The 22,242-nt window shown below is 46.1% G+C and overlaps 1 protein-coding gene across 7 annotated transcripts in view; it reads right to left on the reverse strand.

Moving 5' to 3' along the window:
• Window positions 1-22,242, reverse strand: part of PSD3 (pleckstrin and Sec7 domain containing 3) — a 140,452-nt gene that overhangs the window by 93,227 nt on the left and 24,983 nt on the right. For all 7 annotated transcript variants that reach the window (XR_008819387.1, XM_056324301.1, XM_056324300.1 and 4 more), the window contains one exon: window positions 12,251-12,359. Coding sequence is in view for 6 of the 7 variants with exons in the window: in XM_056324301.1 (XP_056180276.1) it covers window positions 12,251-12,359 (109 nt within the window). In the remaining variant the exon portion in view is untranslated. The remainder of the gene's footprint in view (window positions 1-12,250; window positions 12,360-22,242) is intronic.

The following is a 22,242-nucleotide window of genomic DNA, read 5'->3' on the forward strand; positions in this document are numbered from 1 at the left end:
AATTCACCAGGGCACAAAAAGCCTGCTACCCCTCCCCTCCTCATGCTGCTTTTCCAACTGATGTAAACAAAGCAGGAGCAAAAACGGATAGTCCCATTTTCCAAGCACCAAGTACCCACTGGCTCCCATTGTTGTGGAGTAACAGAGAACTAGCTGTCCTCAGAGGGACCTCATGGATGACACAATGACAGATACTTGGCCATTTTATACTATGGCCCAAGGAGGAACGGAGCTTTTGAAACAAAAAACAACCCAAAACCCCAAAACAAACCAGCAACAGCTGCATTTGCTGCACCCTTCTGGAAAAAACTGGCCTGGAGTATAAAAGTGCTTTAAAACAAATAATGCGGGGGCCAGATCAAAACACCTACAATGAAAAATGTCAGGGGTGACAGCCCTGAAACTAGACACCAACTTGCATTTGGACACTTTGCCTCGCTGGAGGTGCATCTCTAGGCGCTGTGTTGCAAACCGATCCCCATCTCCACTCCAAGCAGGCTGGCCACATGCCATTTCTGAGGAGGAAGCCATGTACCTGTGATTAATGATAGGCTGAGTTCAAGGTGAAAGGGAGAATAATTTAATGCAAGCTCAGCACTGCACTAACATGGCTGTCTGTCTGCCAGTGGTTTGTAAAGACAAGCAGCAGCTCACACCAGCCAGCTCACCACCCAGTACATCTAGCTGCAGGGTAAATACTGCACATTGTGCGTGGTGCGGGATCAAAGACACAGACTCAGACCACGCCATACCACAGTCTCTTCTTCCCCAGTAGATTCTCCAGATATCTCCATGCTGATGATTTAACGACTCCATAATAAGACTTCAGTGGGTCAGGTTTCACCTAGATGACTTGGTTGCTGTTGAAGAGAGCCACTGCACAAAGCAAGGCCCTTTTCTCTTTTGCAAGGTCCCAGAGAGTTGAGGAGCATAGATGGCCCTCTCCACTTCTGCATCACCAGCCTGCCTTCATGGCAGTGCTTCCAACACACAGGTGTGGGTGCACAGGGAGAGCCTGAAGAAGAGAGCGAGGTTCCTCTCCCCACGTGAGCAATTTCAGGCAGAGTGCTTTTTCTAAGTGCTGAAGCCCCAGCCAGCCTCCTTTGCACACCATTCAGCCACGCGGTGCTTGGGTGCATCCCAAGCCCAGCCACTTCATGGCACAGGTGCCAGATTGCTATTGGGACACACTTCCACCGGGACAAAGTCACAGACAAGAACAATGCTGAGTGGCTGCAACATCCCTACACCAGCACCAGGACCAGCCCAAGCCAGCAAAAGGGCCCAGCTCCCCACCCCACAGTCCTGGTCTGCTCTAATGCAGCGGCGTTAGCATTTGCTGCTCTCTCAGCATGTGTCCAGAGATGGGATATTTTAAGAGAGAACTGCTGATAGCGAGCCTGTCACTATAGATGCTAAGAGAAACCCTTCTCGGTGGACACAGCTTCACCTATAGCAACCCCCAGCTTGCAGACCTGCAAATGGGAGGTGCCCCAGTTGGGATTGCCCCATGCCCCCATCACTGCAGGGGCAGTGCCTGGTCATGCCACTGTCTGGGCCACCCGCCCTGGCTGCATCCTGATGGAAGGCAACGCATAGTGCCCCAGGAGCTGGGACCCCCCCCATGCCTCCCTCCAACCCACACACCTCCCTCCAACCCACCTCATCAGAAGGAAGCCTGGAGCATCACCCTCCCAGCACCCCCCATGGGGCTGGGATGCGGCCAGCTTGCACCAGAGGCCAAGCCCTGACAAGGACCCACACAGAGACCCTGCCAAGGGGCCAGGCTTGTCTCTGCTAATTGCTATCTTAGCTTGTCAGCTGGCACGAGGGAAACAGAGGCAGCCTTATTTCTGGTGGTAAATGCAAAATGCACTGCTGCCTATCGCCATCTGCCACTGGCAACCACTGATGACAGCAGTAAGTGATCCTGAGCAAGTTTCTGATCTAACTCTCCTCCTGAACTCCATCCCAAGCAAACTTCACCCTCTGGCAAGCCCAGCAGACTCTACAAGAGTTACACGTACAAAGCACCTACACACTTACACAGGCACAGAGGGATGTACAGGAGGACAGAGCGTGCACACAGGTACTCTTCTCTGCCACACTTGCTAGCCATGTTTCACCTGGCCAAGAGAGGAGCACTTTCACACTCAAAACTTACAACCTTTTCTACAATGAAGTACCAGAGCCCTGCTCTGGAAGGACTGCTGCTGCTGCCACACACAAGCACAAGTCAGCGGGACTCTCGCCTTCACGGCATCCTGCAGGAACATCACCTAAGTCACTGCCTGATTACAAAAAAATTCACGTAAGACACCAACACAGCACTCTGTCCCCATTACATTAGGTTCTACCACACACAGGGCTGCCAAGGTCTCCACACCTTCCTGTAAACCACAACCAATTGCCCCCCACTCCCAAAAGGTGCAAAGCCTTTGCCTTTGCTCAGAGAGCTATTTCAGGTACCCGAGCTTACAGGAGCTTGAGCTCTTTAAGGGAAACTCCTCCCTTATTCCCATCCACCACCACAGCATCATGTCTTGCCGCAGCTACTGGCATATCCTGTCCAACCCCATCCCCCAATATGACTGCATTTCAAACAAGGCTAGAAAGGCAACAACAAAATTTAAGGACCGCACTGAAGATGAGCAGGGAAAAAAAATACCCATCACCAAACAAACAAAGGACACACACTCTCAGGTAACACCAATTTCTACTTTGCATTGAAGGTGGCTTCTTTCAACAACAGAAAAAAAAAAAGAATTAAATGGAGAGAGAAAAAGCTAAAGTAGAAAGGGGGTGAGTGGCTAGAAAACTGAGACCGGGCAAATATAACCTAACAGCAGTTGGCAGTCTTTCTGATGACTAGACGTTGAAAGAATTCATGACTTATATCAGGCATAGATATGATATTTCATAGTTAAATAACCATTCCATGTCAAGCAAGCTTGTCTACAGCATAATAAAAGGAAATTCTAGGAAGCAAAACACAAGTTACAAGCATAGACAGACATTTTGTTTACAGGTACATTTTACAAAAGAATGGTGTGAGTGTCTCTCTATATACTATATATATATTATATATATTAGCTAGCTTGAGAAATCAGATATATTTGCTTGAACAGTCTCCTTACTCACAGAGGTTACTGTAGCTCCAGCAGTTACCCATTGGTCAAAGAAATAAAATGCACAGATCATCAGTTTATCTATAGCGATACCAGCTAATTCAATTGCTGCTGTTCCAGTCAACTGGAATCAAAATAGTTTCAAATTTCCTGGCAGCTGCTGCCCTGCACTGCACACAATGATGTAAATGGATGCTTTCTGAGTATTATGAAACTGATGGGGGAACTGCAGTCTCATTCAGTCTATCGCAGGAGCTAAGAAGTCCACCTTGGCAGCTTGCAGGGGGGAAAAAAATTTTCTCCAGCAAGGCTGCCTGACAGTATGCCAGGGAGACGTCTGTGCTTAGCTGCCGTTTATTGTAACTGCATCCATAAGGGAAGAAATGGGTAGAATGGTGATGCTGAGAGTTGTGTGCTGGTTTCACAGCGCAGGGTGCCTGATGGCTTTTCAGCATGACTGAGCTGGAATGTTTCACAAAGCAGCCCAGTCATCTTGCATTTTATTTCCCTGCAGCTCCTTGCGCCGATAACAAGCAGCACGTGGGTGAACCTGCATGCAGCACCACACCAGTTAAGCTTTCTTGGTATGGGCATTTCTTGCCATTACTTGTAAAAGGCAAATTAGGGCACGTAAAAACAATGCATGCGTTGAGAGGAAACAATCTCTACGTGACAGAGCTTAACAACCAAATCGCAGGGTTTATGGCATTGTATCATTATTGCAGCCTGCCAGAGAGGGGAAGTCACGTGTGCCTCCTCCTCCTGCACTCCCTCAATTTATTTCTGTGGTAACTAAAATTATTCTGATTTATAAAGCAGTGCCTGTGCAAACCCAGATGCAACGGCCTCCCCCTGTGAGAGGGGCAGGATGCTGCACAATCACTGGCAGCTTTGCACAGCAGCCCTTTTTCCAAATTACATCATTCTCCGTGCAGTGACAGGTCCTGCCTATTAGCCGAAGCCAGGGGATTAGCATATTGCAAGCACCATGCTTTCGTAACTGGACTGCAAACATGTGCACCAGACTGGGCACAGGGGTTTCTGTAGCTTGCAGCCACTCCAAGTTTCTGCCTGGGGAAGCAAAGCCAGGCCCTCATCCCTGCACAGTTACACCGGCATTATGTAAAACCAGCAAGCTGGTGGAAACGGGAAAGCTGAGTGAAGGGGGCGGTGGGAGTAGAGGGAAGAGGTAGGGGACAGTTGCCTATAAAAGAAGCCCTGGCTAAATGCCTCTGCTGCTTTAGCAAACATGCAGGGAAGGTGGAAAGGACCAGAGATATGGCAGGGCCTACACAGACAAGTGACTGTCGACTGAGATCCGTTACCCCAAAAAGAGACGACTGGAGGGGGTCCCTGCTGCTGTCAGCAGGTTTGACACAGACCCAGTGATGTGCACAGTGTGCGCCTTGCACTCGCCGTGCTTGAACAGCCAGGCAGTGGTGTGGCAGCCAGCAGCTCAGGGTTACCCACAAATTCAGCTGACTGGTTCAGGGAAGAAAACAGTCCGCCTGCAAGGACCCAGGGCTAGTGTGTTGCTCAGGAAATCCTGCACCTGTGGCTTGTTGCATACTGGAAGAGGTTATCAGAGAAGTACTGCTCACGCTGTGTTTGCATAGTTCCCTAAATGGGGGGGGGGGGGATCCAACAAGAAGCTGTGTTAGGTGAGTCTTCAGTCTGCCACAGGACAGCCGTGACCACACTAGGCAAATTCGTCACGAATCTCTCCCACTAGCCAAGCTGCAGCGCCTGGAGGCGTGTTGTGGTGTGTGATGCCCAAGCTGTCACAGCTTGAAAATCAGAGGGCGAGAAAAGCTGCTAGGTTAAGAATGTAAATCCTGTCCATTAAAAAAGCGATGACCAAATCAACATATAAAATACTTGTGTCACTGTGTGTCTGAGTGTGTATTTTTTTCACAATTGCAAACCTTCTAACCCTGTTCCTGATGGAAAGCCTTAGGTAAGCAATGCTGTGACTCGGCTGAGTATTTTTTCCCCCACAGACTTTTAACTATTTCCCAGTGGTAGAGAGGGTTTGGGAGCACTTGCATAACCCCAGCTGCATGGAACTAAGTCCTCCAGGGAGCCCCACACCTTTCTCCTGACTGTGGGAAGGATGGCACCTTGCTGCAGCAGCTCACAGGCCTACAGTGAGCTCAGAACAGGACAAAGTCCAAAAATAACATGCAGCACATGCAGGGAGGGTTTGGCATGGGGGATTATCCACTACAAATTGGTGTACTGGCCACAGATGGTCAGTGAGATAGCTCAGTCCCAAGAATCATTACCCTGGAAAGCAAAAGAGTAGAGCGGAACAGCTGCTAGCATGAATGTGAACAGGAGGCAATACAAAGGGAGTATCTGGACTCCTCATCCTATGTCTTACTATATTTAACGTACTTTGCTTCTTTAAAGTCCCACCCCCTGGAGTAATGTGGCTGTGAGAATCTGAAGTTTTGCTTTAAGACTTATGTTTGGAAAAGTCTTAAACCCAAAATTCAAAAGACAGATCCAGAAAGAATCCAAATTTTTCTATCCTTCCACTGTTGTAATTTAGAAAGGAAGCACCTAACAGGCAATTGTCTAAGTTCAGATAAACGAAGTGATAGCAAGAATTACTTCAAAAGCTCCCCAAGAGCCTTCAGCTGAAGGGCCAACTTCAAGTTGCAATTTGCAGCAACGACAAAGACATTACAGCCTCTCTGAATCCACTTGTACTGTTACATATTTAAAATACTGTATTTTTAAAGAAAACCCTCAAAAAGTCCTTCAAATAGAAAGATCTCTTCCAATAAAAAATATATTGCCAGACTCTGAGCAAGCAACAATGACTTAAAAACACCCCACACTAATCTCAGAGATCTCAGAAACAGGATCTTTGCAGCAGCGGCTGAAGAAACGAGGTGCATCCACATGAAGGGATTGTCCTTTACTGCATTTCAGAGTTCAGGACCAATTAGCCAGGCTAAGAGAAAGCTTGCTAAGCAGTCCCCAAAGCAGCCTCACAGCTGGGTGTCAGGTTATGCACCCAGCTAAAGCAAAAACAGGTTGTAGAGGGACATGTGCATCTCCCAGACACCAAGTATTTGCTGCTAAAGGCGCAGCTGGACAGTGCATGGCAACTTTTCAGCAAGCTCACAGTGTGAATGAGATTGCCTTTCTCAGGAAGCTGGACAGAATTAAATAAACAGCGTGGGGGTCTGCAGCAGAAGATACTTGTTAAAGCGGTGAACTGTGAACAGGATAAATACTCGCTGTACCCTGTGTTACGCTTTTTCAGTGTGATCCCAGGCCAGAACTGCATCTACCTACATAATTTTAATTAAATGCCTTCTCCATGTTCATTATCCACCGATCTCCAGCAGCAGGGTAGCATGCATCCTTTCCTTCAGAAAGCTTCAGAGATTAATCGAGACTCTAGCACAATGCAGGGCTTGTGTTGGTGTGCTGCCTATCTCACCAGGTGATGGGGCTGAAGCCAAGGAGAGGAGAGGAGCTCACATGAATTCAGCTCTGCCCCACCATACACACCTATAGTGAGCCAAGTCAGCTGGCTGAGCATCTCCTATTGGGCCCACAAACCTGGATGCATTGTTTTCTGTCTGCCTGATGGAAGGTAAGGGCCCAGCAGCCCCCAGGAAGGTGCTTCTGAACCCTGCCAGCTTCAGCCAAGCTCAGCTTGCACCACGTGTGCTCAGAGCATCTGAAGCAGCCAGACACCACAACGGGGCTGCCAGCATCACCAGGCCCCCAAATACTTGTGTGCTCACGTCAGCACAGCTGTAAGCTTCGGCTGACAGCCCACAGACAGGGAGGTAACTACTGCCTTAACTCCAGCACTTCCTAACTGAGTGCTTTATTCTGCACCTTTAACAAACAATAAACAAACAGCCTATGTTTTAAAGATTATTTGAACTAAAACATTGACCTTCAAACAACTCTGTTGTTTACCAAGTCAAGGATGTGGTAATCTCCTCTCTGCAGCTGTAGGTTATAATAACTTGAACCATCCAGCTTTCAAGTGCAGGTCAGAAGACATCCAATTTCCTCCTGCAGAGCAAGGGACTTAGCATAATAATACCTCATGCCCCTTTAGTTTTCTTTTCCCTGGGACTGGAAACCCAGACATCCATCACACCACACCTGATGGCTCCAGAGCGTGCCCCAGCTTTGCCCAGCTCTGGGAAGCGGGACTCAGAAATTCAAAGGAAGAGACAGCAAGACAACTACACCTCACACAGCCAAGATGCAGCCCACAGTGCAACCTGTCTCCTTCACCATCATTAATTTTTCCATATACACAGTCAGATGTGCTCTTCTGACAGCACTGCCTCAGAGTATCCAAGCAGTAGTTCAAAATGACCTGGTTTCCATGCTGCGATGAAAGAGGAGCACTCAGCACACCCAGTCAACGTGCTGGTGCCAGAGAGGTAATAACTTCTTAGAGCGCACAAACCCAACTAGTAAAGTACCTTTTAATACAGCACCTCTGGAGACCTAAAATTAAAGATTTAACCTTCTCTTTGCATCATTGCTAACCAGCAACACCAAACAGCAGGGATATCTACAAGAAAATGTATTGATTACACACTACTGTTTAAAAACTCCTATGGGTCTTCAGTCTGTTAGAAAATGCAGTGGGACACTAGAAACAGCAACAAAAAAGCTGATAGAGTCAAGTACCCACAAGAGGATGATGGAATTTCACTTAAGTGTGTGGGGGCACCACAGGTCTGAGCTTCCTGGATTCCAGCCTTGCCTGTGTCCCTGTTAAATGTTGCAGGACATACTCTTAAATGCACATCTGACGTACATATCCTCACAGGCTCTGTCCACCATAATTAAGCAATATGAATGGGAAAATCAGGCTGTCCTTCAACCCTCAATTTTGCACCTTTTCAGGAAAGCAGAGCTCCAGATGAAGATACCAGAGCAGGGAGCCCAGACTTCCAGGATTGCCTGGAGACGGAAGAAGCAAGAGATGAAAACATGACAAAGTGTGTGCATGAAAACGGAAAACAATGCAGTTGAAGCACTGAGCAAGACTACAGTCAGCAATGTGGGCTACTGCGAGAATAATGCAACATGCAAGTGACTGTGATCTAAGGTCTCAGAGCAGTGATCAGGAAAGTGCCACATCCACACAATGCAAGGAGGATGCAGCAGAGCTGGACATGGCATGGCTTGAAGTGACACAGGAAAGCAAGCGAGGCAGAGGAGCAAAGGACAACCTAGTAAATTAGCAATACTAATTTTACAGAAAGTTTAGTGGGGTAAGTACCTTAATTTTATTAAGGCGGTTTAAGTCAGCATCATAGCACCACAAAAAGGCTTTGCTTGCACTAAAAAAGCAGCCGTTGTGTGCTTCCTTTACTCCTGAAACAAGGTGAAGAAATTCTACAGCAAAAGCAATCAGTTCCTTGATTCAGGATCAGGAATGGGTGAGTCACATGGGTTAAATTATGCATTTCATTTTCTTTCCTGTGGCTTTCAGACAGCTCTGGCTCTGTTTGACCACTTGCAGAGGTGATTCAGCACACGTTGACAGAAGTAAACCCTTTTTTTTTTAGAGTTGGCTTTTTGGCATTGTTTTGGGGGTTTTTTGTTACTCAGTTTTTGCTGGCTTGAGCTAGCCAAGAGAACAGATGAGCACAAGAACTAGTACAAGACAATCTGCAGCAGTGTGCGGCTGGGATCATCTCTTTTGGCAGAAGCAAGCTGTTAAAGGAGCTCAGTTGCACAAAACAGCAAGTGACAGGCTTTCCAAAAATCTCTTTGTTTCACCAGGAATTCAAAAACAGGCTTCTGCCAGCAGCTGTTTGGAAAGACCAGATTTGCATAGCAACCCAGGGACTATGTACAGGGTTTTTTTGTGAAGGATGAGATTAAACCCTCTGTCACACAGAAGGGGTGAGTGACTTCTCCTCCTAGAAGCATCAGAGAGAAGACTGTTTATGAGTCTTAAGATGCTATTTTCTTCCTAACAACTGTCTTGGATTTATTTTCTCATGTAGCAGGAATTATGGGGTACCTGGCTTTCATGTTTACTTAAGCAATTATTTTATAGCATCCCTCTCTTTTTTCCCCAAGAAAGCACTTTTTAAGACAAAGTCATGTTGTCAGAGCTGGGGTGTTTTTTTCTTTTTGGTATCTAAATGTATTAACTGAAAATCCATAAAAACTGGTAGTCTGTAGCATGCCCAAGCCTAACGACAAGGCTGCTCAATAGAGATCACTGTTTCAGAGGAGGGTATGTTTCCATATACAACAAGTGTCCTTTATGTCAATGGCACTGAGTTGTCTTGTCCAACACAGCCAAGTTCAGTTTTTAAATAACATTTTCTTTTGCTGGAAGGCAGAAGTCTGGGGTTTTGCCAAGGAAAGTGGCCAGGCAGCACAGGGGCACATGGCTGCATGTCGTACATCTTCCCTGCTCCAGCAGTGGCAAGAAGCAGCTCCATAAGCAGGGATGTGCTGGGAAATGTGTGGCCTCAAGCGCTCCCACGATGCAATGAGAATCCTGAGGCCTGGACCTGCATCTGCTCCAAGTGATGCATCGGCAGGAGGATGGGCAACAGGCAAGAAAGGAGAGGAGCCAGACAAGAGGCATCACACAGTAAAGACAAGAGCACAACAGGTACATCAGGGATCAGAAATATCCCAGATAAAATCAGACTGAGGGCAACAAAGGAGAGAAATGAGGAGGAATTGATTTTTTAATGTGGCAGCTTTATTAGCATTTGAATATCATTGATGAAACACCTCTTCTACAGATACAACTCTTGTTTTTCCCCTCCTCTTACCTGTGAAAATGACCACAAGCTTCAACCTGGGACGTAAAAATCAACAGCAGCTTATCAACAAAGTCTACCATTTCCCATCTAGGCTAGGCAAACAGAAGTGTGTACTACGGTCACCCCCAATTATTCTTCCTTATGAATTTGCTTCTCCAGCGCGAGTATTTTAGTACCCAATTAAAAAATGCATATCCTCAATAGCATCCAGCAGGGCTTCAGTAATACAGTTGTGGCCAAAAGAAAAAGGATAAACTGGGAGGCAGAAGTAATTAAGCAGTTCAGCAGCTTATGTGTTACATTCTCAGTTTCTGAGGCCAGTCCATGGGTGAACTGCTTTGGGTTGGATTAATTAAAATTCAGCTTTACTGCCCATGGCGACAAGCTGTTCTCTTGATCAAGTTTAAACACCAGTACTTTCCTGGCCCTGCCCCCATCACTCATTTGCTTGAAATCTTTCATTCTCTGATCCACAAAAGGCATGTCTTCTTTCTTTTAAAGGCAACCTTAGAAAGCAGCAGCTTTGTTCAGATTTTTTATGGTGGTTTTTCCCTCCCCATCTAACACAGGGAAGGACAGAGAGACTTTCAGGCATAGCTACCTCCCCCCAGAACATCTGTCATATTCAACATAGGTCAAATCAAAGGAAGCCAGGATTTGGTGCACCAAGCCCTGGGTCTGTACTACTGTGCCCTCAGTAGCCCCATCCCCATCCATCTCCAGTTAACAAGCAGTTGAAACCTGCTTGCTTGAAGGAAAAAAAAAGTAGAAGGGGCAGCACCACTCTCATTTATCCATTGTGGTCAGGTGTCTTCCTGGAGGAGAAGGATGCATTTGTATGTGACAGCGTGAAGACAGGGTAGGCACAATGTCATGCAGGTTTTGGGTACAATTCACAAATGTTACACGTTAACGACCATTAAATATTTGGAAGCTCTCCCCTGAAGTCACTGCCATTTCACTAATTGTTAGCCCCTAATGGTAGTCTCTCATTAATAAAGGGACAGAAGGAGATTCAGAAACAAGGCAAGCAGCAGCACAGGAAAAACACAGAAAAGTATGCACATAAGCCAATATATGGCTTATTCATTGCCAACCTTTATTTTAGGGCTCAGTGCTAGTCTGCTCATAATACCCATCACATTTGATAATTGTTTTGGTTAGTAATAACAATAGACTCTTGGATTTATTAGACACAGCATACTTTATTTAATGCCAATCTCCGGAAATGTACTAATGCCTGCTGACAGTGTTCTCACACTGTGTCTCTCCAAACAAGAAATGAGGTCATCGTGATTCATGTAATAATCCCATATGCATTTTGTAGCAATTTAGAAAAGTTTTTAAAATTCTTAAACGAAAACATTTCAGTTGTTTTGGGGTTTTTTCCCCTCCGCAATAAGGATTTCCCAAGTGGAAGACCAAACTTTAGGAAATGCAGGCAGAAACTGTTTACTTACTTTCCAGACTTCGGTTCTGCTTTTTACTTTTTCTTTCCTTTTTTTTCCCCCCCTTTCCTTTCCTTACTGAAGTGGAGGAGCCTACACAGCTTGCTTCTGTACACAGTGCTGCCCTTCTCTGGCAAGAAGGGAGTCTTCTTTAATTAAAAGTGGCATTCCAGAAAGTTTGCATTAGAAAGGATCAAGGTGCAAAGAGAACAGCCTTAGGAAACAGTTTTGCAAAGAGGGCACGGATTGTTGGTAGTTACCATGAGGCAAGAAAAATAGGTATAGTAACTACATTTCTTCTCTTGTAAGCCTGGGCTTCGAAAAGGTAGAAAACACCCTGTATTTACAAGAAAAGAACAGAAACAAGACTGACCCTTAGGCATAACATTAGATGCTGCACCTGGATTCAAATAACTAACTACAGAGGACTGAGCAGTTTAGGTAGCACCTCAAGTAACTAAATTAAAATCTTATCTACCTCTAGCTGTAGGAAAAGCAGCATACAGACCACTAAGGGCATTCCTGGAAGGATCTCCAGGCGGAGCTGGCTGTGTTTCAGCATACACAATTGCAAAATGCACGGCTGAAACGACTCCACTGCAGAGAAGTCTCTCTCCGCCAGCGTGTCTCCAGCACATGAGTCCCCGCTGCCACATCAAGGTGGCCCAGATAAGCCAAACAGAAAGGTGGAGGCACAAGACAGGGAACTGCTGTTATTTTCTGGGGTCAAACCAGCAGGCTCCTTTGGTCAGGTACTTGCACTATAGTCCCAGCCCTCATGGGGTCATTAGGGAGCAGCTTCTGCAAAACTTTGCTGAGTGGCTTAAAAGATATTTTTTAATTTATTTTTTCCCCACACACAATAGTCATAAATAGCACTTACCCATTTCTGAAGGCTTCTCTTCTTCCAAGCCAAATAAAAATTCATATTTAGCCTTGGCAATAGTCTGGGCATGAGCTGATACATCATTATCCCACACAACTGCTTCTGCCTGTAGAGTCAAAATGAAAAAATCTTATCTACCTTTTAGTGAAAACACAGCAGCAGGAATATGAAATCCCCTCAGGTGGCTGTCAGGTAGGATTTACAAACTGTTCATTTAACTCTGTCACCACCAAGACCAACCAGAGCAGATATGGGCCAACTCAGACTACTTTTGAAGAGCTCCCCTCTCTGCCTTCGAACCCAAGCATTTCAGTGTGCTAGATGTGATGCGAGGGCACTCAGCCTCTCACATCTTTAGCAGCGTACCCACTGCGAGGCCAGCAGCACTGGGAAACCATCTCAGCAATACCAGTTAGGGTTTAAAATGTCTAGGGAATAGTTTCATAAATAGCAAATTTGAGTATGGATGTCACAAAAATGGGACCCATGGGAAAACCATAAATGGAGCAGGCTGTTTCTCTGGGAGGAGTCTGGGGCAGAGAAAAGGGCTCCAACAAGGATGATAAAAAATGGGGAAAAGGATAATAAGGTATGCAAACATGTGGTGAGAGCTGTCTGAGGGTCCCAGTTGGGCAGCCCAAGCCTGACCACCACCATCTAGATCAGGACAAGAGTCCAATCTCTTTTTATGACCATACCACCCAAGTGAAACCTGCTGCTGTGGCCAGAAGGCAGGGAAGGGACACAGGGTGGTCCCTCCAACTATCAGGGCAGCAACGGGGAAGACAGATGGACAGACTGAGCATCCCGGTGCCACACAGGCCTGGTGACACCAGCACCTTCCCACTGCTTCCCACTCCTAAAAAGCAGTTTGACACAGTGAAGGTCCAGTTACTCAGAGGAGAGAAAGGCAGCAGGACCAAGATTAAAATTAGTTTTCTGAATAGGTGGGGACAAATCAAACCTTCCAAGATAAAGCACACATCAGCAACAAACTGCAATGCAGAAACTGTCTGCAGTCGGCATTAGGTTTCTTCCCAGTTGGGCAAGACGAAGCCTGTAATTCTGTCTGAAGTGATAGGTGAAATAAATCATTAACTCTATAAATCCTCAGTGACCTTTATATTCATACTCTGTGTTAGAGGCAGCCAATTGTTAGGGCATAGCAAGTTATTGCATGGTTCACATTGGCAAAGGCCTTAGCTTACAAACATACTTCTTAAAAAAAAGAAGCCAGATGGAACATTCTGCCCCCCAGGACAATAATAACTGTTATACACTTCCAACAAATACCTTAGGGTAAGCATCAGCTACAAACAGAAATTCAAAGTACAGGAGACACATAATTCACAGCAACACATGATCAAGGCTCTTTAATCAGAGATACATGGAATCACAGATCCATATGTTCCTCCAAGGCCAGCTCTCCAACAATTCCATTTTTCTTCCAAGAGTATATTGACAAATAACTATTTTGCCCCACGTCCTAGAACTGTTTTGCTTCAGATTTTCCTGGCCTTTTACCCCAATTTTCTCCCCATCTTCCTGCACTGTGCCAGTTCTGCAGGATTTAGTCCAAACACCTCTGTAATAAGTGGGCAGTAGATCTTATGCAGGGGTCTTGGATATATTTATTTACCATTCAATGGTCCAGCTACTCATCACTAGGGCTCTGACAGGTACTTTGATGGACCTCCTAACACTAGGCTACCAAATACTTTGGGAAAAATGTGATGAAACAGATGAAAAGCTTTCTAGCACAAGGATGACTGACTACCACAAGCATGATGAAATGAGCTTGGAAGAAGCCACCGTGTCACCCATGCTTTTACAGGGCTGCATGTATTCGCAGGCAGCCAGGCAGGAAGGGCTAGAAAAGGAGCAGCTGGACCCAGAGCACACAGGGGGCAGCTCTTGGTCTGCAATAGCCTGGGCAGGAGTAGCTTACAGAGCCAAAAATTCAGCCTACCCAGATGGATGCAAAGGGATGGGATGGCTATACAACTAACTGGTGCCAAATCCCACTCACAGATGAATGAAATGGAAAGTAAAACAGACAAAGCAGTCCAGTTCCTGAACAGTCAGGAATTTCTCATCTACACACCTCTGGAACAGAGCATGTCTATCCCTCAGCTCTGCTCTTGGAGGATTCACAGACGTCTGCTGCACTGAGCTTCCCCGACAGCAACATCTTCCAAGGGTCTGTATTTGCCTGTACATTACCGTAAAGCAATGAAAAAGAGCACCCTCTGTGTCATCCAATTACAGGCAGAAATTAATGGTTAGATTAATGGGTTTTCAGTGTACAGGGCAGCATTTGTTAGAGTTAGGTGCCTAAGCAGAGACTGCAAGAGCTTTGTCTTGGCATCTGAAAGGGGTAACTTGATTTTCAGAAGTGCTCACCACCACTGATGAGAATTACAGATACTGGCTTGTGCATGGGAAAAGTTAAACCTAACATCTATTTACACTGTCAGAGCACCATAAGGATGTATCAAGGTACAGCACTTCTGAGCCTCCAGATCCAGGCTTAAAGAAAAGTTTAAGGTACTTCACCCAAACAAGAGATATCAAGAAGAGGAAACAAGGAGGGAGGGAGAATGAGAATGCTATGAAGCTAGAGCTGGCTTTTAAGATTACTTTACTGTTGTCCTTCCTCGGGGTGGGGGGGGTGGGGGGGGATGAACAAAACCAGAAAACAAACAAACCAACCAGAAAATTGAGAGAGAACAAGTCCTCTCCTTTTCTTCTTTCAATCTGCCACTCACCCAAACTTTGCAGAAGTCATCATGCCCCAAAAACGGGAGCCAAGAGAAAGGCTGGACAAATGGTCATGGCACTTTCCAAGATGCATTAGCAAGTATTAAATACAAGCAAGATTGGAAGGAATATAAAATTCCTGCTTAAGCCTTCTCCCTCAGCTCAAGGGCAAAGAAATCTGCATCCGGGTCAACTCATTTCATAATTGCTTCCCTCAGAGGGCTTTAACCACCAGCTTTGATGCATCTGGTGTTTGTCACTGCTGGAGAGGCTGATGCTTGCTCGGAGCATCAATCCCCTTAAATCATCCCAATTGTACATACATTTCTCACGAGCCACATACGCACTGTTTTTCAGTCCGACTGCACTCTGGGCATAGCAGCAGCCAGTTCCTGCCCATTCGTTCACCACTCTTGCAGTGCTTTCTTCCTGTTTGAACATGTTTGATGAAGCCTACTTCTCTTGCTCGGGAGCTGGGGAGGCTGCATTTACCTCTCGGGTGATTTTTGTGTAACATTTGTGAGGCTGTGTTAGCCTGGACATGGCAGGCTTCACCCCTCAGACCTCCTGCCAACACAGTGGACCAGTTTCTGTTGACCTCGCACAAGGCATTGGCATGGGTCAACAGAGGTCCCACCTCACTGGGCTTTTGTCCCTTGTTGGGGCAGCAGAGATTGTTTAGGACATGCCCACAGCACTCGTGGTAGTCTCCAGCCTGCATGGGAAGCGAAGCTGCTGCGTCCATGCCTCCTCTGCACTGAACTGAACAGCAGTGGGATGCTAAGACCTCAGGGGATCCCACACTTTCAGTGGGAGCTGCCAAGGACAGGTGAGTCAGCCCCGCATGAAGCATGCAGGCTGTCCCTGCTCTGCTCCGCTCTGCTGGCTAAACACCCAGCTGGAGCACGGCATCAGCAGCTGCAAGGAGAAACCTCGCCACAGCTTACCCAGGAGATGGCTTTAGGCAGGCCCCTGGTGAGAGCCGGCTGCTGCCCTTCCTGAAGCACAGTGTCTCTGCATGAATTTGATCTCAGCTCCACCTACGAGCTCCCCTCAAACTGCCCCCCAAAAATCCCAGTGGTTTTTAGATAGGCACAGTGAGTCATCCAAGCCTGAAGAAAATGCTTCTCTTTTCTCCATGGATGGAAAGCACCGAAGCATCCTCTTTTGAATTTAGCTGAGGTTCTGGCTGGGGCCTTTTTTGGGACAGACTGTTTTCTCCTTGGGGCTTTTTTTTTTTTTTTCTAAAGTACCAACATCCCAGAGAGCATTAATATGTGGTATCAAAGACATCTCAAAGTCTTGTTATCTCACAGCCATTTGCAGTTGAGCCAACAGGAGAGCTAGGCTCCACCTCTGTGGGTCTCAGTGGAAGAAGGTGACATTGTCCATGGCTGCTGGGACAAGGAATGGGTCAGTCTGAGCACAAAGAACTGGCATGAACCCATGGCTCCTGAACCATTCACACTTAGGGTCATGTCTTTCCTTTGAAAACATCTAATAAGGAGGAAGTGTACAAAGGGACAGATGATCAACTGGCAAATGTCAGTCTGGAGTTTCTCAGACCCCCTGAGAGGCCAGATGCTGCTAGATTTGAGTCCTTGCAGGAGCCCTGGGAAAATGGTACTTGGGGGAAAAAGCAGAATGGGATGGGTGCCCAAGCTTGAGCCTTCAGGGAGCAAGGGTCAGCTGAAATGCTGGACAGCAGGAGACCAGTCATGCTAAAAGGAAATCAGCAGGAAGGGGTCTAAGGACCTTTCACAAAGGGCTGCAAGCCATGACAGAGAGGTCAAAGCCTCCTCAGGGGGACTCCTGAAAACTTTCTTATTAAAACCCAGCCACTTTACTCCCAGAACGAATTTATTACTCCAGTTCTTCTAGGCTTACTGGAAGACATGTAGAGAACTGGCTAGCTGGGGTGAGGGTCTCCACAGCTAAGCCATACCATGAGGCACCCTCAGGCAGCCCCAGTTTTGCACACTTTTGTCTGTGCAGAGCTGCCTTTCCCAGAGCTGACGACCTTCCCGTCGGCCACGTGGCTGATGGGTACCAGCAGGTGACAGGCCGTGCACCGTCAGCGCAGTGCTTTCAGGTGGTTTCACAGAGCTCACGGGGTGATGCTGCAGCAGCTGCAATAGAGCTGTCAGCACTGCTACAAGGAAGCAGGGAAAAGTCTCTGCAGGATGCCTGTAAAGTGCAGCCCACTATGGAGGACTTCACAGCCACACCTAGACCATCTCTAATCCCAGGCTGTGCTTGTTCCATTCTTATTACTTCACCAACATCTCTAGCTGCAAAAAAGCCAAATGACCCTCAGCAGCCCATCATATACCCTGATACAGTGAGTATCTGCACTCAGGAGGAATTTAAACATCTACCTTCACGGTCTTTGCACCATGCCCATTTCTCCCCAAGACTGACAGAAATACAGTATCTGATAATGGAGCTAGCTTAAAGAAAAAAAAAAAAAAAAACCACAAAAAAACCCCAACAAAAGCAGGAATGATGGACAGACGGTTACCACAGATTTACAGCTTTCTCCGGCAAGTTCCCAGCAGAGCAAAATGACCAGGTGAATCAAGCTGCAACGCCATGGCCAAGTCTCTGTGGAATCACACATTAAGAGCTCTGTCTCTGCTGTCATGGATGGACAACCTGCCCAACAGCCAGGCACTAGTGGTCAGCTCTTGTTTTTAAGCACTGTTATCACTCCTGTGGGGGCATGAGCTTTGCAAACCTCACTGCTTTTGACAGGTCATAGCAATTGTTCTGAGAAGACTATTTCTGTTGAGCTTTTCTTAAGTAACCACCCTAAGTAACAGGATGAAATGCAGCAAGCTGAACTTGCTAGCAGGTGAAACCTAGTGCACTGACAGCACACAGAGCAGAGAGAGTGCTGGTGCTCACAAAAAGACCACTACCAAAATTTGTTGGTTTTACTTCCATGTGACTACACCATGTTTGTGTTCTCCTCACACACACACACACACACACTAGTATACATGTTTGCAACTCTTCAAATTAAAGCATTAGTAAAATAGATTTAAGACCTAAAAGAACTGGAGTTTTGCATGGCTAAATCTCAGCCAGAGCTGCCAAAAGTTAATGCTAAGCAAAGGTTTTGCAAGAGAAGAAACCGCAGTTTGGGTTTTAAACTATCCTGATTTGTAACTATCCTGATATGTAACTATCAGGAGCTGCAGGGAGATGTGCAGACAGCCAGAATGTGAGGGAGGAAAAAAAGGGCTTGTGTGAGGGCGTTGCCTATAGCTGTTGTCCAGCTGAGGAGTTTGGCTTATGGAACGGGATATAACCAAGTCAGCCAGGACTTTCCAGCTGAAGGAAAGAGGCAGCTGAAGGAAAGAAGCAGCTGAGAGACACGTGGCAGAGATGCATGCAGTCACAAGGGGTTTGAAAAAGACCAAGAGCAGTCAGTAATTCACCACCTCTTTTAATACAACAGCCAGAAGACATCAAAAGAAGGTATTAGGAGTCAGCATCACACCCCAACAGGAGATGGTCCATTGCACAGTTCATAGTCAAAGCCACAGACCTTCCTGAAAAAGTGTCATGGAAACTAAAATCCTACAGGAGCTGAAGAGGAGCGTGAACAAGCTCAAGGGATACAAATCCACAACATTGGTAGAAATCACATCCTTCTCATGAATCTCCAAGCTGAACTCTTCCCAGGCATCTCTTGACATCTGTGACCACATACATGCTCCTGAGCTATAATGACCTTGGGTCCAAGCCAGTGCAACCTGCGCACTGGGCTTTGCCCTGAACCCACCAGACCTGGGGCTCAGCACGGTCTAGCCAGTTCCACTGCTCAGTCCTCACCACAACGCACCCCACACCTTCACCCCAGGGGTTCACCAAAAGGCACCGAGGCACTGCCGGTGTGCCGCGCCACTCCCATGCTGCGGGATGTGTTTACCCGGAGCAGCCACCCAGGAAGCGTCAGGCTGGAGAGAGTAAAACTGAAAGGTGCAGACAGCATCGGGGCTGCTCTCCCTGCTCAAAGGCAGACTTCACAAAAGTTCAGTGTCTGATGAGAGGCTCAATTCAGCAATGAAGCAAAAGAGTCACTGCTTAGAAAAAGGCATGGGAACAGTGACAAAAAAGGGATGCCTTAGTAGCAGTATCAAGCAGTTGCAGGTAAAATTTGCTTTCCATCTGGTTGTCTTGTTTTACACCCGCAGCTGAGTATTTCTGCCCTTAAAGAAATGTTTGCTGTGTTGTTTGGTTGAAGTTGTTAGGGAGCAGTCAGCTGTTACACTGAATTAAATGCTTTTTATTATGCAAAGGCTGACACTGTCTGAGCTGTAACAGTGTGAATGTGAACAGCATATTAATCCAAAGTCTGTATGACTACACTTTGCCATTAAAGGTCACTCAGCATTTTGTATTTGCCAAGTCAGTGATTTTTGATGTATGCTGTAAGGACCTCTAGATGTCTATGCATTATTTTTAAGGTATGTGCAAGAATCAAAGCAAATTCATTGAGAGGTGGACTTAGCTTACTGCATGAACACACGTTCTTAGATATAAAATGTAAAAAATTGTAAAAGAGATCCAAAACTTTTAATAAAGCCATAGTGCGAGTATTTTTCCTGAGTTATGTCAAACAGTGTCGGGATGGGGCCTGATTTAAGAAAAACTGCACAAAGACAACATCTTTTATTCAGAGAAATCAGTGGCACACGTACTAGACATCTTACATTTACCTTTTTTTGTTCAATCTGTTCAAGTATATTTAGCAAACTGACAGACTGTTTCTCTGCAGCAGGTAGCATACTTTCATCATCTTTAGGCATCTCCGAGAGCAGAACAATGTTTAGACAGGTTACAGGTCTGCCCTACATGGATTTCAACTCCATGGAAGCTAAAATTTGAATATGCCTAAGTGCCTCATGAGTTTACCAGAAGTTACCTCTGCATCTTTAAGCAACTAAATTCTTTCCAAAACCCAAGCCAACATCTGCTGAGCCTTGAGGACTTGCAGGGGTTCCACATGTGCTATACATTCTCTATGTCTGGCTAAATAAGCACTGTCTCTTTGGATGGAGGTAAAGAAGGACAGGATATCAGGAAAGCTCATCTTCCTTTTTCAAATCAGTATTATGAACATGGCTTAAGATAATACCCCAAAGTATTAAAATCTTCTATGGACCTCGACTTCAGGCAATAGTAAAAAAACAAACACCACATCCCAAACCGAAGCCACTCTACACCAGAGCAACAGGAAGAATTTACATTTGCAAAGGTGTAAAAACCTGCATTTCCTCTCTGGCAAGGGCAAAGTGTTGAGCTACAACACAGCAATGGAGTATGTGCAAAAAGGGTATGTATCTCCCGCTAACTTAGACATAGCTCACGGACCCTGTGTGACTATTTCGTATCATGTATTAAAATTAATTTTACAGCTTTCACCTAAATTGTTCTTTCTGAGTCTCAACTAGATTTAACAGAAGTTTTTCAGCTCAGAAATTTGACTGAAGTTTCATCTAAGCCATCTTCTCCCTGGCACAATTGCGGCAGAAGCTGGAAGTGACACCAACAAATTCCATGTAAGCCTCCTGCTGTGCAAGCACTAGGGAACTGAAAAGATGTTTTTGCAAGAGCAGACTGCTTGCTTGCTAAAAAAAGTGCAAGTTAAGGAGTACCAGCAGCAACATCCCTGGGCAGCCGTGGCCCCATGGTCAGGAGCCACTAGGCAGTTTCAGCCATGGCAGGAAAGCAGAAGACACCAAAGGTGATATATTCCCAAAAAAGCACCACAATGTAGGTCAGCTGGCTCTAGTGTCCCACTGGTAAGCAGACATATATATAAAACATACATACATATATATGTATGTATATTATATATATTTATGCCGTATATATAAAAAACTTACACAGAGATAATTCCTTCTTCCTCATTACGCCACAGTGAGTCCACAGATGAGAAAGCTGATGAAAACCAGAACTCACTGGTACTATAATTCATTTTCTTCTAAGAAAAGGGTTTTCCTGGTAAGGGTTCTCCCGTTAACACTGAAATGCAGCCATATCCCAGGCTTAAGTGCATCTTGCCATCATCCTTGGCATTCGTTCAGCCTGGGAGATGTGGCTATTACCCCAATGACACTTCCTACTGTAAAAAAATAATGAGTACACTTTGGAGAAAAGCCACCTCTTCCACTGTGCTATTTTACACTGAGAAAGCAAGCCTCATTCATCACTTCTGCAAAAAGGCAGCTTGCACTGTATAATCTGTGCCATTTGGATTGTTTTCTTACCACTCTTAAACTACTGTATCACAGACTGAAGATGATGCCCTCTTGTTCAGACCTTCTACCAGGTGTCAAAAAAATTGCTGTGACTGTGACACGAAGCCCTCAGCAAGTATGACAGTGACCGGTGTGCTTCTGCCTTGGCAGCCCATCCTCAAAAGCCAGTTCCAGTGTGGTCTTCTTAGGCTTACTCCAGCAGTTGCAGCACTGAAAATCTTGTGTACAGTTCGCAGAGCCAGCCACAGCAAACACTACATGCTTTCAGCAGCCAGAGCTGCTGAAGTGTTCAGTGGAGGTGGAAACACATAGCTCCCACTCTGACTGACAGCTTGAATCCTGTGCCCCGGCAAGTTTGTTTGCTTACAGCATCCAGGAAGTACAGTCAATTCTGGAGCAATTCAGGCTTCAAGGGCTAGATAATACTTGTGCTCCTCTAACTCCTGTTTCAACCCTGCAGCAACCTAGCCCGCACCCAGAGGGCTAGCCCTCACCCGACCCTGCTTTTAAGCCCCATCCACAACCGGCCTTGCTCATCTCTATAATGCAGAGAATAAATGCTTGGATACATTAGCATCCCAGGAGCCTGTGGTCTCCAACAGGAGCTGGCACAACAGCAAGAGGCATCTCAGAGAAGAAGGGGCTGTGCTCAGAAAAAACATCTGGAAACATCCTGCAGACACATACTTCAAACAGTGCCATTCCCGAAAGGAACAGAGGACACCTACAGCCAGATTTAAAGTGTCAGGCAGACACTCAGAGCTGGTCTCAAAGACCTTTTTCATCCCATGGAAGCATACAATTTGTACCCCCTCACAACCTCATCTCAGTGCAAACAGAAAAAAAGGACTGGAAACAGCCTCTGTCACCATGGGTGCTGGAGGACAGGAATTCCTTCAGAAAGACATTCAGACGTTTAAGACACAAATTGCTCAAGACCTAAACTTGTCCACCTGC

Source organism: Falco biarmicus, chromosome Z, assembly GCF_023638135.1.
Source record: "Falco biarmicus isolate bFalBia1 chromosome Z, bFalBia1.pri, whole genome shotgun sequence".
Classification (NCBI taxonomy): Eukaryota; Metazoa; Chordata; class Aves; order Falconiformes; family Falconidae; genus Falco; species Falco biarmicus.